Source organism: Mixophyes fleayi, chromosome 8 (genome assembly GCF_038048845.1).
Source record: "Mixophyes fleayi isolate aMixFle1 chromosome 8, aMixFle1.hap1, whole genome shotgun sequence".
In the NCBI taxonomy this organism is placed as follows: Eukaryota; Metazoa; Chordata; class Amphibia; order Anura; family Limnodynastidae; genus Mixophyes; species Mixophyes fleayi.
This window is the reverse complement of record NC_134409.1, coordinates 121,316,002-121,333,658: the sequence shown is the minus strand read 5'-3', so window position 1 is coordinate 121,333,658 and position 17,657 is coordinate 121,316,002. Positions and strand designations below refer to the sequence as shown.

General features: G+C 41.0%; 1 protein-coding gene across 3 annotated transcripts in view; it reads right to left on the bottom strand.

Moving 5' to 3' along the window:
* Nucleotides 1–3,792: 3,792 nt before the first annotated feature.
* Nucleotides 3,793–17,657, bottom strand: part of PTPRG (protein tyrosine phosphatase receptor type G) — a 393,194-nt gene continuing 379,329 nt past the window's right edge. For 2 of the 3 annotated variants that reach the window (XM_075183332.1, XM_075183334.1), the window contains 4 exons: nt 13,227–13,394; nt 12,910–13,052; nt 7,815–7,950; nt 3,793–6,667 (listed from right to left, as the gene is read on the bottom strand). In XM_075183332.1, coding sequence (XP_075039433.1) covers nt 6,521–6,667; nt 7,815–7,950; nt 12,910–13,052; nt 13,227–13,394 — 594 coding nt within the window. In that variant the 3' untranslated portion in view covers nt 3,793–6,520. The remainder of the gene's footprint in view (nt 6,668–7,814; nt 7,951–12,909; nt 13,053–13,226; nt 13,395–17,657) is intronic. The other variant, XM_075183333.1, reaches the window with a different exon arrangement.

Genomic DNA, 17,657 nt, shown 5'->3' with positions numbered 1-17,657 from the left:
TGAATAACAAAATATTCTCTGTACAGCGCTGTGGAATTGGTGGCGCTATATAAGTAAATGATGGTGGTGAGTATTATAATTAAGTACATGATGTATACCCACAGTCTGGGGATAAATTAGATGCCGCCAATTAGGTCTAATACTATCTAATGGCTAATTACACCACATCTGACCACCTTTACCTTGACTTGTGGCTGTTTACTGAATGGAGTTATAATATCATGTGGTAATAGCATTAATTGATCCGTATGGAGAAATACACACGGAACGCAGGGATGGCAGCTGAGCACAACAAAGTACACCTTGGAGCATATTCTAGTGGTTAATTCGCCTTCCCTGCATTCCCGGGGTAATTTCTCATTGGAAACAAATTCACTGTTAAACTAGAGCATAATGCAACCCAGGCATCCAGTCTGATCTGTAGCCAGGTTGTATAGACGTAGTCCTTCTAGATATCCACAATTCACATCTGCCCTGCAGTATGATTGTTTAACTTGATAACAGGAATGGGATAATTATCTGCCCCCTTCCTGACCAATCAAAATCCAGTTTGAGAGCCACGCGTTAGGACATTGGCTCAATTTTGTTGACTTTACCAGATTGTATCACATATGTTCCAAGTTCAGTGAAAGGGGAAGGAGGATGTGGCTGGAGGAAAACCGTTTTTGCTATGAGAAGGGGCGCTGGGCCTATGTGAATAGATAACTGGACAACAACTTCGTTTTCATTGTTCCGACCATCTCCTGACGGCAGTCCCAGGTAAGTGAACCTTTACACAAAGTAGTTGACTAACCCTGATCCTTGGAGGTCATCATCGTGAACGTGTTCTATAATATTGATCGCCTTTATTTTATTCATCTTTTTGCCACACATCGTCTTAAAGTTTATTTGTAGCCAACACACATTGTAGTCGGCTATTTTGTGGGCTGAATCAATATCCAGCCTATCACTTCACTGACCTGAGGCACAAAGTGCTTCTTAGGCCTTGGTGATGTCACCAGTTCCTCGTGCATTGGAGGCCTGTACTCTCAGGAATGGAATAGTGGTTTAACCCACAAGATGGCTGCCCTGGCTGTAGGTTGGCAACGGGTAAACGAGCAAGTTGTTAATTAAATGTCCCATATCTTAGCTTGTGAATCAGTTGGACGGTATTGCAAAGGTTTTCCTGTTTGCCCTTGTGATGTAAAACACAAAGATGTTTAAAATTAATTATGGTTAGATTTTTTTTTTTTTAAATATTGTAACGTGATAAAAAAAAAAAAATTAGACACCACTCCTTCTCGAGAGAAAGATTGCGTTATATGTATATAATCTCCTGTAAATAATATTTGTATAAACATGCATTCAAAATTAGTACGCCCATTAGGAAAACAGGCAGCGCTAATGTGAAGTATTACTACGTAGAAGTAACTTCTATAAAAGCACTCCAGCTCCAGCCTCGGATTTGGCTGTTGAAAACATTAACAATTCATCAGCCTGATGCATATAAGTATTCAGTGAGACGCTACATGGGCGTCGATGCAGAGCAATCACTTGTTTGTGTATCACTGTAAATATACAGATCACGGTCGTGTAGAATGATAGTCCTTGTGGGACAATGTAACGTATAACTGAAGTGTATGTATGGAGTCTGGACGTAAAAACATGGAGAATCGTCAGAGTTCTTAGGATACTTTCATTTTTACCATTTAAGTTTATTTTCTCTTGTGTCTAATGAGAGAGCTGCAGGATCCAGTGGGATTTATACCTCTCCACAAGGGGGTGCTGTAGGGCACTGACATAACCTAATGTTTTTAACCTACTCTTTTGTTATGTTGAGGTAGCAACAGGGCCATCTTATCAACATTTTGGGCCCCCGGGCAAAGCAGTGCACCGGGGCCCATATATATATATATATATAGGCCCTGCAGCCCAGGGGGGCCCGTCGGAGTCAGCAAAAAAAAAACCTGAAGAAAATACTTACCTTGCGGTCAGCTGGCGATCCGGCTCCCTCCCTGGTCTCCTCCTCCGTCGCGCTCCGCAATGGATGTCGGGCGGGCGTGATGACGTCACGGGCTGCAGGGCCCCTGGGCACCTGCCCATTGTGCCCAATGGGAAAGACGGCCCTGGGTAGCAAGGCAGCCACAGTGACAATGCGTTCCATCAATCCATGAGAAACTAGTGAGATTCCCGACCATGGCCTTATCTGTGTGGAGTTTGTATGTTCTTCCCGTGTTTGTGTAGGTTTCCTCCATACTCCAAAAACATACAAGAAGGTTAACTGCCTGTTATTAAATTGACCCTAGTCTCTGTGTGTGTGTGTGTGTGTGTGTGTGTGTGTGTGTGTGTGTGTGTGTGTGTGTGTGTGTGTGTGTGTGTGTTAGGGAATTTAGACTGTAAGCTCCAATGGGGCAGGGACTGATGTGAGAGCTCACTGTACAGTGCCACGGAATTGGTGGCGCTATATCAATAAATGGTGATGATGAATTCATACTTATGAGAATGGTAAACACCTCCAGCAAAATAGCTGCTTCCACGATGTAGAAAAATTGCATTTTATTTTTGTAGGGACTGCATATCATAACTAATCGCACAAAAAGGCGTAGGTTTACCACAGAATATAATTTAGTGCTGCACGGTGGTATTCCAGTACTGTTTCTGGTAAATGCTATATCCAAACTGAGGTGGAAGATCAGGGAAAAACCTGAAATGTAAGTACCAAATAATTGTCTATCCTTTGAATTTCCATTTACTCACAATTAAAAAAACAGAACCACCTCAAAATCCCTAGGGGGGAATTCAATTGGCCACGTTACTGTAAAAAGTAACGCGGCATGTGCGCTATTACTATTACGGTAATAGTGCTCTTAAATACTGTTATTACAGTAGTTTCAACGCCGGCTTTTTGCTTGCAGCTCCCTGAGCTGCGAGCAAACATCCGGCCTAAATTTACCGTAATAACGGTAATAGGTTTAGCGCGGCGGTACGCTGGGGGAATTTAATTACCCCCTAATGTTTCCGTATAAACAACGTATTGGCATTGAGAAGCCTCAGGGACGGTTTGTGCATGTAGTGAAAACTTATATGACTGAATCAGCTTTACTAAACGTCACTGAATAAGTACAATAAAATGTCCAAATTCAATTTTTTCCCCCCATATGTTTATCAAGAGCAGAACAATGCCCCTTGATTGCTGACAGATAAGCTTTGTGAACATTTTATGTGGAGTAATCTTGCACTGTCCATAACAAAACACTCAGATTTCAGTGCAAGGAGACATATTAAAGTGCCGGCAGCCATTTTGTGGGCTTAGGCAATCTTCATGAGATTGCAGCCGATCTAATCACCAAGGTCCAGTGACATCACCCAGGCACAGAGTTTGAACACATCCGTTCAGCCCACAAAATGGCTGCACCCTTTACTTGGGCGTAGGCAACGGGTGTACTTCAGAATAAAAACACAGACACAAAACATTGACAAGCATTTCCAAATAGCATGGTATATAAAAGTAGGTATCACCATTACACCTTGACATGGTATCCAATAAGCAATAGCAACTTTATGTAGGGTACAATCATAATTTATACAGCAGCACGTGGCATATTACCGTTGTACATTCGATTGCTCCTCTCTAAATCCGAATTGAGTGGTTGATGACTATAGTAAGATAACTTCCCATAAGTCACATGTAAAATAAAGGGATATTTTTGGCTGATGCAAATCATTTCCAGTCCTAAGAGAAAACTATCGTAGAATATAAAAAGTGGCCATTTTGAAAGAAAAAAAAAAAATTCTGCTCCAACAAAGCTGCTATTCGTTTTTACATTTTGTGGTAATTTTATCCTTTTAAGACTGACGACCATTGCAAGAACTCAGTTTACCCGATCATTCAGTTTTATATTGACTGCAATTCGATGTAAACAACTTCCTTTCAAATAAACATATAGGCACTTTTAACAAAGTGGGCAGCGCCCAAAGAGGACCACTGTGATAGAGTAACTGCATCCCCATATAAGTACTACATTACAGCCATTCTGAGAGGACTGTACAATGACTCCCCAGATAAGCAGGTTGTTTACATGTGACGTATCAGCCATACACTGTGTACAGGGTATGCTGCAGATAAACCATAGGTTGTGATGTGTATGGTGTAGATTTTATTCAGTGAGGTGATGTTTGGATGCGCATATATTACGGTAAGAAATCTCTGCTCAGTTTTCTGCGCACCTCTATGGGACGTGAGGGAAAACGAGCGGAGATTTCAGTCAGAACATCACTTCAATGGGTCCCCGGACTGTCCCGGAGATACAGCACACTGAATTGCATCTCCCCCAGAGTGTTGGTAAATACTCAGTTTTATGACTTAATATATTTGCTGCATTAAGCTACTAATCTATTACTGCTGTGATTTACGTGGTTCTTTCATTCAGACACACTGACATTGTTTATTAAAATGGTGCAATCTGCTATAGCATCATCATCATTTATATAGCGCCAGCAAATTCCGTAGCGCTGTACATAGCAACAGATGTTATCTTTGATTTTCTAAAACGTGTTAGAAAAATTTTAAGTACATTTTGTGCCTACTGCATGATGTTATTAACTAAACCCCATTGTGTTCTATATACCAGTAAAAATCTTCTCTCTGAATAGTATGACTGGCGACTGTCCTGTGTTATAAGAAAAAAGGCCTCTGGTCATCTTTGTTGCACTGCTTATATTTTATGTAGATATATATATTGTATATAAAACATATTGTCTGGGCAAGACTCTACCATACAATATAACCCACAGGACTTGTACAAATCAATGTATTCGGCCTGTGTGGGATCCCTTGTGCTTATGGAACCTTCCAGCAAAGGGATTATTGATCTTGGTGCCAATACACTGACTGTTCTTATATGGGCCTGCCCTTACTAGCATAGGGATCAATGGTAGGGATACATGAAGCTACAGCAAAATGCTTTTGGTACGTTTGTATTTTTTGTTGAAAATGGAGCAGAGCACAGTGACCCTCACACCGACAAAAGACACCAATATGGACTAAAACCTAGTTACTAATATTTCATCTCCTTATATGGGGTGTCATGAGGGAGTTTAAGGTCATCATATTACATACATGACAGTACATCGAAGTGTACCTGCTGCTTGTGCACAGTGGAGGCGGCCATTGAGTGGGTTGAAATAATCAACCTATCGGATAACGAGGGCCTAGTAAGGGTAGGTTACAGTCGCCAGAGAATGGCTTCAGCCAAGAAAATGGCTGCCTCTACTGTGAGCAAGAGACAGGTACACCAGCATAATCCTAATAATTCCGTCGTGTATTAAATGATACTAATAATCTGATGCGTAAGACACTTCTTGTACCATACGTCAATCGGCTGTTAAATTTCATGACACTAACTCCTACTTTACAGTAATCCCATTTATTGGACCCAAAAGCGGTGGGGTAAGGATGGATTGAATACTTGGATATGGTGGGGCTTATTTTGGCCATATTTTCTCTTTTTGAACGTCGAAGAATATTCTAATTCTTACTTGGATGCAAGAAACGGACTACACCACAATTGTGCTAGGCGCACCAGATTATTAAATAAGGCTTAAAATACCTGTTTCTGTTCAGAGTGACGTGAGCTGTCAATAAAGTTGGTTGAAATCATCAATACATCAATCATGTCACATAGGTTCCCCTTCAATAAATACTCAAATTTAGTAAAACCGAAGCAGAAATTTGATAAAAATAGGTTTATCATATCATGTAATGAAGTAAACAGAATTGTTGCTATAAATGTGAAATCAAAGCACTTGCTCATTTGGGTTTTACAAAAAAGTAAATACAAATTACATAGTAAAATAAAAATTAAAAAAAACTACCCAAATAGCAGTTTATAAACAAGAAGTTGTGTCTGAATAAAAAGAAAAGGAAAAAAAAAAAAAGGTCATAATGAAATGATTGGGTGACGTGTTACCTCACATGTGAATGGAATGTATTGTTCAGTGTTCTGGTACAGAAGGTTTACATGATATATTAATAATGTGCTAGTGTTGTGTTCAAACTTAAATAATAGTGTGAGCCAAAGGAGAAAGTGGTCACCCCGTTTTTTAAAATGGCAGTTACAAAAGAGGAATTGGAAAAGACACGACAAGGGGTGAAGAGGGAATTTTAAAAAAAACTTAGAATTGAAGAGTTTTTACATTTTAAAAATAAACTCTTTTGAGCGGAGATGATGGAGCAGGAGCTTGTAGCTAGGGAATGTCTGGTTGGGCTTTGCCGTGTTCTAGAGCGGTATAGGCAGTAACACTGATCATATAGTGCAAACTAGACAAAAATTGAGTTCCACCGGGTGAAATGAACAGAGGTGCGAATGCTCAGTAGGATACCATTAAGACATAAAATGGCAAAAAATAAATATCAAAACTTTATCAGTGTAAAAAAGTAATTGGGTTATTGTATAACCTATAGTCTGGCAAATAAAAGGCCTCAAAAAGTCCACGTTGTCTTCTGAAGGTTTACAAAGGTAGCGCCTTTCGGTGGGGGTCTCTAAACAAGAGACTCCATGCTCTGTGAGGGGTCCGATTCATCGCTGATCAAAACGGCTCCGTTCTTGTCTAATGCCCCAGGGCCGCTGCCGTTCTCCTTTGTACTGACCAAGCTGAGCATCGCCTTATAGAGGAACTGGTACTGCTCCTGCGTGCAAAACACAAACTACATTAGCAGGTTCCTGTGTATGGACACAAATGTTGGCTCTGAATGATGGTTATTGATTTACAGCCAAAAGATTTGTCTTAAACTCTTAATTCCACCATAAAACTAAAAAAGATGACAATAGCACGGGTCAGTGGGGAACCTGTGAAATTGGGCCTTTAGAAAGGAAGAACTGATTTGCAGTTCAGTCCACAGTGGACAAGTGAGGTTCTGGGGCCTGATTCATTAAGGATCTTAACTTGAGAAACATCTTATTTCAGTATCCTGGACAAAACCATGGTACAATGCAAGGGGTGCAAATTAGTATTCTGTTTTGCACATAAGTTAAATACTGACTGTTTGTTCATGTAGCACACAAATACTTGATAGCTTATTTGTGCACTGAAATTTAAAGTTGATATTTGTGTGCTACATGAAAAAACTGTCAGTATTTAACTTATGTGCAAAACAGAATACTAATTTGCACCCCTTGCATTGTACCATGGTTTTGTCCAGGAGATTTAAATAAGAAGTTTCTTAAGTTAAGATCCTTAATGAATCAGTCCCCATGTCTCATACAATATCGCTCAACTAGAACGGAGGACTGTGGTAATGTTTCAACATTCTGGTGCTGGAGTATTTAAATGTAAATATGTAAGAGGGGTGAAGCAGCGAAAGACAATGCAATCAGGTTTTAATCTGATTTAATCATGTCCCCATCAGCACAGAGGAAGGGAGTCACAGAACAGGGAACCCTCCCATTTAGTGAATGGGCGGGAAATGTTATTTTAAAATCCAGCTTTTAACAATAGAAAAAGCCTTTAAAATTCAACATCAAAGACTCCTAGTATGGTGGGGCGAGATCTCCCAGACAGGAGGGATGGGAGAAGAATCCTGGAACCTCATTGGTCTGCTAGTTGGTCGGAGAGGAGATATAATATTTGACTATAATATACCCCACTTTCATAGCCAAACTTGAGTCCTCCTTGGTATATTTAATATAAATTTGTTGAAAAAGACAAAACCGACAGATTGGATAATATGTTGATTCACCTACGGGTGACTAGTGATCGGGTGTCACTTTTTTGCCCCCCATTAAGTGTTAGGGACACGTTTTCATTAGACAACAAAGGCCCTCTGGGAAACTTACAATGTCTGTGAATACCCCGGGTCGCATGAGATTGATCATCTTCGCCACCTGGTAAACATCGACTGCATTTTCATTCTCTAACTGTTGGGACAAAGTAGCGAGAGCGCACAGTGTTCCGGCCGACACGGCGCCGAACCTGAAAATAAAGACAAGTGACTCGGTCAGTTCTATCTGAACACACAACATGAATCATTTCTTCCACATGCTCAAAATACTGAACCCTGCATCTAACAATGGTGATCTGCTAAAGACACGCAGATACTTCCCTGAATAAGCTTAGCTCCAAGTGCCCAATGCCGGTGACTTACTAGAACATTTGTGAATCTATGCACCATGTTACCTATACCATACCTTCCCTGACCATTAACCACCCTCACCCCCCCCCCCCCTTCCAAAAAAAAAAAAAGAGTAGCAAAATGGAGGCGTGGGACAGTGCAATTTTTCACGCCTGCAGTATGTGAGTTACCATAAATTTAGTAAGGATTGGTTGATTCATACACAAAAATATAACCAGTGAATTCACAGCAGGTTTCAATACAAATAACTGACATGCATTGCTTTGCTAGTCAAGCTTTTTGACCCATCTCCAGAGCCTTTCTGCCACAGTGACGGCATAGGTATTTAGGTGTTAGTGATGTCATGTGGGAGAAATATTTTACCACTTTTTGTTTAAACTGAAGTATCATGATAAAATTGAACATTATTCATGTATAAAAATAACTTTGGGAGTTGTGCTGTCTTTTAGCTAATCATTGCTGTAGTCTATATGGTCTGGCATAGAAATGATATGAGTTCTTAACTGTATCAAGAAATATTTGTTTTCATGTCTTTAAGTACTTCCACTCCTTAGTCGCTAACATTCTACACTAATTATACAAAACAGTGCTGGATATGGAGCTGTTAGCAGCTCAGAGAAGGTTGAACGTCTTATTCTGTCACAAGAGTCTGATTATCCAATTAGTCCAATAGCAAGAAGTCCTATAGGAATGTCTGTGTCTAATTACTGACCCTGACTTCGTTCTGCTATTTCTGCTTTTCCTTCCTGGCTGTTGTCATGTTTCATATGGAGAAAATTGCCAATGACAAGTAATGTGTGGCTAATGAGGTCAAAGGCATCTAGAACGTGGCTGTGTCCAGATAGTTAAAAACAGACTCAGAAGACACTACAAAGGATGTTCTGTATCCTAGTGGACGGAGCGAAGCTCATAAACGCTCTCTACCAATTTTATCCAACAAAGCTGTAAAATTCATCAGAGACAGGGATGAGGGAACAACACATTTCTGTGAGAGTTTGTTTGTTCTCTGGCTGAAGTGTTCACATTAACACATCAGATCTGATGTACGTGACCGGCATCTGCCCAGCTGCTATGAGCCTACCGCTGTGCTGGGACTTGTAGTTCCACAGCTGATGGGAAGAGAGATGGATAATAAACAGAGTCGGGCAAAAACAAAGCTGAAATAGGTTGTGGTATTTCCTGCAAGTAGAAGTGGGGTGGGGGCAGAAGGACTATAACAGACCAAGGCTTCTCACCAGGAAGTAAGACCATACTTGCCAACCTCTGGTAAGTTAATTCCGGGAGATCCCAGGCAGGGGGGCGTGGTTGGAGGGTGGGAGGGGCGGGGTGCGGTAATTTGCGTCATTTTGGTTCCACCCCCCCCACGACAAAATGCTGTTTTTTGTCACAGGGGCGGGGCCAAAATGATGTGATTCACCGCGAATCACGTCACTTTGAGGAGCAAGATGCCATTTGCGGGATATTTGACCTACCCGAATTTCAGGAGGCTCCCAGACATTCCGGGAGAGTTGGCAAGTATGAGTAAGACACCCAACATAATAAAAATAAAGGACTGAGCCACTTGTATGCACAATACGTATCTGTCTTTAGTTCAGTGTCCTTTAAAGATCAGCATATTATGTAGTACCTTATAGCTAAACTCTGTTTTTCCAAATTTCCCTTTTATATATGTAGACATTTGGAAATTAACATATTATAAGCCAGTACATGCAGCAATTTGGAGGGCCGATTTGGTTGCATTAAATCAAATTGGCTGCAAAACGCTATCCGAGACGCTGGGAATATTCCAAACTGAGGATGGGTGACCGCACACAGGTATGGACGGCCAAATTAAACATCGACCGGCCGGTAGTCGCTGCCCCTGTATGGGGAAATGAAAAGCTAAAATTTGGATTGTACAAAATCCTATCACAGTTCATGACCATTTGTTTCGTCAACAAGTAAAACAGTCCAATAACAACATATGCTAAGACTCTGTGTATAAACTTCATAGAGTTGTTTGAAGCTGCAGACAATGACTTTCAGAAGCTGCTTCTTCGCTCTCTAGAAAACGAATGGACCCTTCCCAGCCTTTCACTGACTATATAAGATTCACATTTGTCCAAGTTAAGAACACGACATTTGCATGGAAATGGCCCAAATCATTTTGACGTATGGCGTGCCGGCAATCTGGCAGCATATGGTGTTGGCCTAATGACTTGCAAATTCTCCTAGAAGAACTTCATAACCTCAAACTACAAACAAATTAAGGCACAAATCATCACATTAATATAGCCGTAGCTCGGCGGTTCCAGATTCATATTTCTCAAACTAATTTGTGGATGTAATTATTCCTGGGTTTTAAATTGTAAATTTACAACAATTTCTACTTAGAAAGTTAGGGAGGCAAAAACTCATTTTCAGCTACATTTCCTTTAGTGATAATTAGAAAAAGCACCGTGCTTAATGTACATTGTAGATAGGGGGAAACAGTTTTCAATTTATGATAAAATACACCAACACAATTAATGTGGATAAAAACACTTCATCACTCTGTGGCTTTTACTCAACAAAAGTTTCAGATTAAATTATTTCTCTGATCTGGTTAAACAAATTAATTTTTAACACAACCGACTGTCAGATTTTAATTTAGCTTCTGTCACAAAGTTAACATATAATATTTACTTCCAATACAGAATATTATTTCTAAGTACCTTTTTTAACCTGGCACCAACATATATTTTCTTTTGGGGGGAGGGGGGGGGGAATATTACATTAGATATACACACACATATATATGATATCCTTGGCATGAAATCATCCTTCACTCAATGTTGACGGCGTTCGCTGCTGTTTAAACACATTTTGGATTCTTCTGAGGAGCAATAACCCTCCATTTATATTCGGGAAGTAACTATTTTCACATTTGTGCACCGAGCTGTTAACAAGTAAGGCGTTTGGGGGGAACCGTAAAATGAACAAACATATGTCTATTATCCATAGCTTTTTAAACGCTTTGAAAAAAAAATCCCATCCGTATGTGTTTGTAGTTATCAGTCGGGAACCTTACTTGGGCTGCTTGTAAACTGCTTCAGTAAGACTCCACATTGTTTAGCTGTGTGTTAGTTATTATTACCATTATTATTACCATTTATTTACATAGCGCCACTAATTCCACAGCGCTGTACAAAGAACTCATTCACATCAGTCCCTGCCCCATTGGAGCTCACAGTCTAAATTCCCTGATATACACAGACAAAGAGACTAGGGTCAATTTTGATAGCAGCCCATTAACCTACCAGTATGTTTTTGGAGTGTGGGAGGAAACCGGAGCACCCGGAGGAAACCCACACAAACACAGGGAGAACATACAAACTCCTCACAGATAAGGCCACGGTCGGCAACTCATGACCCCAGTGCTGCAAGGCAGAAGTGCTAACCACTGAGCCACCGTGCTGCCCCGGGAATATAGACTGTTGGCTCCAATGGGGCAGGAACTGATGTGAGTGAGTTCTCTGTGCAGCGCTGCAGAATTACTGGCACTATATAAATAGCTGATAATTATGTGAATATATTGGTAAATTGACACATGGAGGCAGGGCAGTGATTTCAACAGAAGGTTACCGGTCACGCTAAACATCACAATTTTATCATCATCTTTCCAATATTGGAATGTAGACGGCTCTGAACAATGCGCCCACTGGCGCCCATTAATTTAAAAGGACCTCTTTATTAGTATACCATTACGTATACTGCATATTCACCAATACTTATGACCAGGCCTATTGTCATGTTTTGGCAGGGAATTACTTTTCTATTAGGTAGGGAAAACCAAACAAAAAATATTTAAATCACAATATAATGTATCTATAATTTAGCCCATGGTTACGTTTACATACATACTAATATATATATATATATATATATATATATATAGAGAGAGAGAGAGAGAGAGACCATTTAAGAGTCATCAAATAATCTGATAGATTCAGATTGCATTGGATCTACTGGTAATAAAAATTGGTGAATCCTATTAGTAAGTACAATAGCAAGTAGTTAATTTTGGGGGGTGCTTTAAATAAGACAGAGCCCGCAATAGATCAGTGGTTTACTTCACAATAATAATAGAATGCCGGCTCCATTTAGCTGCAGTGGGACATTTAGAGGCTGCCCCTGAAACTGACCCAGGTTTACCTGGACCCCACTTATGTTCATCTACGCGTTTCATAGGTAGGCTTCAGGCTTCAGAACAGACTGCTCTGCTACGGCAGTTACTATGAGATGTGTCAGCATGGATGTAATAGTAATACCTTGAATGTGATACCTGATTCAGTTGTCCCAAACAAGAACCCAGGCCTGTCCACTGGAAGAAAATCCCTGGTGACATCACTGAGATTTCCTCTTCCAATGCACAAACACTCCCGATGTATTGCATTGTATAATCAGTGTAACAGAGTCAATGCTATTGAGGTAGTGGGGCCAGAAACCAAGCAATGGTCTCTGGCCTCATTACAGTACCCAATGTCTTTATTACGGGGTAAATGTCAATTATCATCATCTCTAGCTATAGAGTGTGTAAGGGTAGAATGGCACCTGTACGAATACAATGGTACAATAATAAGCATCTGATTATTTATCTCCACATTAGGAGGTAATGTTTAGAGTACAGCTCCCATGAATTATTATTCTGTTAAATGTCACTAAATATAATCCATCAATACTGTCTGACACTTGCTCTTATAACAAATTAGCAGGTTTTGTCTTTTTTTTAATACCCCAACAGCAGATAAATGAGGAACATTAGTAGTGTAGATACATACTCGTCGTGCACAATAGTAGGTCCGTCTCGTGTCAGAGCTTCTTCCTTTATAACGTTAATAAGTTCAAAAGCGCTGCTTATCGGGGCGTCGGGGTTTGGCCACTTTGGACATTGGAAGTGACGAACTTCCAAAACATAATCATCCTACAAGATAAGGACAAATATTGTAAAAATAATAATGATAAATATCTCCGTTTACACAACTAGCCCTCTATCCAAGTAATATATTTTAATTTTTGCTAATTTTATATTTCTGTACAAAACCAAAATTTGTTAGAAACCATAGAATAAGTCTATTAGTGAATGAAATCAAATGACCTGTGTCGCTTCAAGGATGAAGTCGTGGATGATGATCTGCTCCTCGTTGGAGAGACACAGTCTGTCTTTGCTGATTAGGGTCACAGTAAAAGCCTCGCAGTTCATGGCTTCCTCACGGCTCGGCCAGTAGACAAATTCATCCTCAGCCTGAGAAACATAAACACCCAACTACAGAAATAAATCCAACACTTAGCACAAAGGTTAAAACATCAAGGCGATCTTAAGTAATATTTACATTCACAGCTACAAGGTAACAGTTTGCAGTGCTGCGGTAAGGAAGGTTTTCTTCTCTGCCGCGGATACATTCAACTCCCAGTAATTAGCAGTTTTGCCCTTTTCTCCTAGAAAACGGAACAACTTATTTTCTTGCTACAGCAACTTTCCCTCCTTTAAATTAGCTTCTGAGTCACAATCACAAACATAATGAATTATTCACGAGGCGTGGAAAACGAGATCACACTGCTTGACCGATGACATTAAAAAGTACATTTGACAGATGTTCTATTTCCAAGCAATTTAGTGTTCATTAAATACATTTAAGAAACACAAGACAGAGTTAAGGCATCTCGCAGAGTAAATGTAAGCAGAAAATATCTTCATTTACAGAAAGAGTCTCACAGAGCATGGAAAACACAAACAGAGATTCGTTGGTGGTTCAAATATACAACAACCTATGTGTGGCTCTGCTACTAGAAAGTGGATGAAACTAGACTTAAATCACGCAATCTAAATATATATTTACTACCACACTGTCTGTTATATAAATATATACCATATGTTTTTAAAATGGACTTTTGCTACATCACCTATTCCCAGTGGAGGCAGCCATTGTGTGGGAGATTTATGACCGCTGAGTAAGCAGCCTATCATTTTACTAGGAACTAGTGACGACAGTGAGACACGTTTTGTTACATGACTCACCTCCCAACATGTTATTTCCTGGAATCGGGATACTAAGCCACATCTCGATGATGTTTCTGAAGCACTAGGCTACCCCTCAACACTGCTCCCCTAAAATTACCATTGCATGGCCCTCACTCACCACAGTGAGCATGAGATCTCGCTCAACATTCCCAGGTATTAGAACAAAAGTCTGCTCGGCCAGGATGACAGTCCTAGAATTGGTACTGACTTGACTAAATTGAGACAGTTGGGAGGTATGCCGGGCCAGCTCCAGCCATAAATGTGGCAGGAGGGCGCCAACTGCAAAAAAACAACAACTATTTTCCAGGTTTGGTTTGGTGGGCCGGTGGTCCACCCTTCCAAGCAGAACCAAGGACCTCTTCTGACCGTACGCATGGTAGAAGCCCCCAAGCAACAGGACGCCAAGCATCCCAGCTCCAGCCCTGGAGGTGTGGATGGATGTGGAACGAGTTGTGTGGACTTGGTAATGCAGTTTGTAATGTTAGGAAGAGCAGAGTGACATTAGGCACAGAGGACGAGGGACACTGAACCAATAGACAATAGGATGGCTGATAATAGAGGCTGCTCTGTAGTTCTTTGTTACGTCTTCTGTACAATGCTGCTAGCTCCCTGCTTCTGCATAAGTAGAGTGCATAAGAATGCACAGCTGCCAGTGAAGGAACGGCACACCTAGATATAAGGAACATCTCCATAGCTACCTCTGCTATGTGTATAGAAACAGCACTTGTCTTGGTGATCAATAAGTGCTGCTATGACGAAAACTAAAAGCAGCACAGGGTAAAACATCTGTCAATCCGTACCCTAGAAGTGCCTGTTAATCAGCCAAATTCCATATTAAACCCAAACTAGGACCCCCCGAAATATCTGGATGTGTTCCTTCTCATCCTATCCCGTGCCCTATAATACAGCTCCGGAGGCAGCGCGGTGAAGCTCCTGAGCTGATCTAACGCTTCACTCGAAGGCAGCAATCCTGCAGACTGTACATGCTCAGAAGAGGCCCCTGCTCATGTTGGGGAGGGGGGAGTGGATGGGACATAACGGCATCATGGGGCCCCTACCCAAATTTTTCCACAGGGCCCGACTCTGAACTGTTCAGCCCCTAGTTGGAGCAGCCCTGTTCAACACAGCAGTCGCTAGACATATAGATTACTGTTCTTCCAAAGCTCCCTTCCACTTTAGCATTTTATTTTTAAGAAACTACTTGCATTGCATTTAATATTTAATTCAACATGCCATGGCAGGGAACACGGGTGATAAGGTCTGCATTTAGGACGCAATGTCAATCATTTATTTAAACAAAATAAACGCGCGAGTGGCACTAACTTGCTGTCATTTACATAGGAGCATTATACTTTTCCATCAACTTTTTATGCCGATCGATTTTACATGCGATCGATGTTCTGATCGCTCGGTCCATGGACTGCATACACACTAGCCTTGTTTAGGACGATAAAGGGAAGAGCGGACGTCCCTTTAGCGACTTTTTACAGCCATGTTGACGTGAGCAATGACTTTAATTTCGTACTCACTGTTGTGGATCGGTCGGAAGTTTATACACACTACACAACGGAAACGAGATTGGATCGAAAATATTAAACGGTACGACCAACCAAATGAGGCGACAATCGTCCATATGGACAGACTTTCGACCATCGTGTCACTGCATACACTGGCCCGACTTTTGAACGAGCGGTGGGATGTCGGCTGATTTAGCCGATTATTGGATAAAAACTGTGCAGTGTGTACCCAGCTTAGAGCAAGACCGACCTTGTATGTGAGACCTTTTGTTCAGTCACTACTGCTTGAAATAAGTAAGGCTACTAAATAATTAAATGGCTGGTAAACAATCATGGGGACAGGAAATTTGGGTATTGTTACAAGGTAACAATATTTAACTTTTGCTCTTACCAAATAAACAAGTTATCCTGTGCAACAAACAAAGCTTTCAGGAAAACGGGGTTTATTGGGTTTTTAAGGCTAAACAATAAACCAGTCTTCTTCCCAGGTGCTTCATATTTCCATGCCTTGAGATTATAGAATCAGCACCAGAGGTTTTTACCTCCTCTGTGGGATTAGCAGCCGGAGTCGAGCAGAAATTGCTGTTTGGAGTTAATCTAGAACAATCGTCCAAGTGATTTCACTTAATGTCGGTAATGTCTTCTTCCTATATTCCTATTAAAAGGTCATCTGCTCGTACTTTAAGCAAGACTCCATTGAACACCTATTACACGCACTTAATTGCGGTTCATGACTAGGAGAAGCTTGTAATGTGCACTGTGGGGCACTAACAGCATTTTATGTTGGCTTTAATTTCGGTTAAATAGACCTACACATGTAAAGTGCCTCAGTGATACTCTGCGTTTTATGCTGCTCAAGCTTACATTCGCTACTCACTCAAGTATGTGCTTAACAAATGTGAAAATAAATGAATACAAGTTTTAGGAAATACCAGGTGAGGATGGGAACAGGGGCTGGTGCTAGAACTGTGAAAATGATTTAAAAGGACCCAAGAACAGAAGCCACGCAGTAAATAATGGTCAGGTGTGAAGATTGTATATAGAATTTGTACAAACAACGCTTAACCAAATAACCCCTTTGTGCCGCAGATCAGGTTAGAAAGCAACACGTAACCATGAAATGTTTTGCAAATGTTGTTACTATATAAAATATGGATTTGAGTGTCATAAGGGTCAGTGGACATTGTCTTTAATTGATGGTTATAAAAGTCCACATTAAGAGAAGTATATCCTTACTGGACATAAAGATTTCGGATAAGCACTCACAATGTGTGAGGCCAATGACAGCCTGGGGGCCTGGTGAGGGAGCATTTATCCATTCACTTCTTGGCTCTCAAAATACTGTGTACAGCTAATGTACAATGCTGCGTACTTCCATAGTAGAAAGGTACATTCAGCACTCTGGTACTACAACATGACTGGACAGGGGACAGTCACACATGCCGTGATCCCAACGCTGAGCCTGAGATGACCAGAATCACTGTTCAATTTGGCCCCACGTGGGTAATATAACTGGGTGCAATCCTGCTGCTTACCACTCATCATTATCATTTTTTTATATAGCACCACTGCCCCATTGGAGCTTACAGTCTATATTCCCTAACATACACACACACACATAGAGACTAGGTTCAATTTTGATAGCAGCCAATTAACCTACCAGTATGTTTTTGGAGTGTGGGAGGAAACCGGAGCACCAGGAGGAAACCCACGCAAACACGGGGAGAACATACAAACGCCACACAGATAATGCCATGGTTGGGCCCCCCAGTTGATCCCAGCGCTGTGAGGCAGAAGTGCTAACCACTAGGCCACTGTGCTGCCCATACCACTCGGGCTGAGCCACCAAGATCACAGCCGGAGTAAGTGCTGTTGGAAGATGGCCGGGGACAAACAGAATCTAATAGCCCCATCTACATATACGAATGATCCTCTTGTTTGAATGAATCATTATCGGACATGTCAATAGTTTTACCTCCTGTCCTATCAG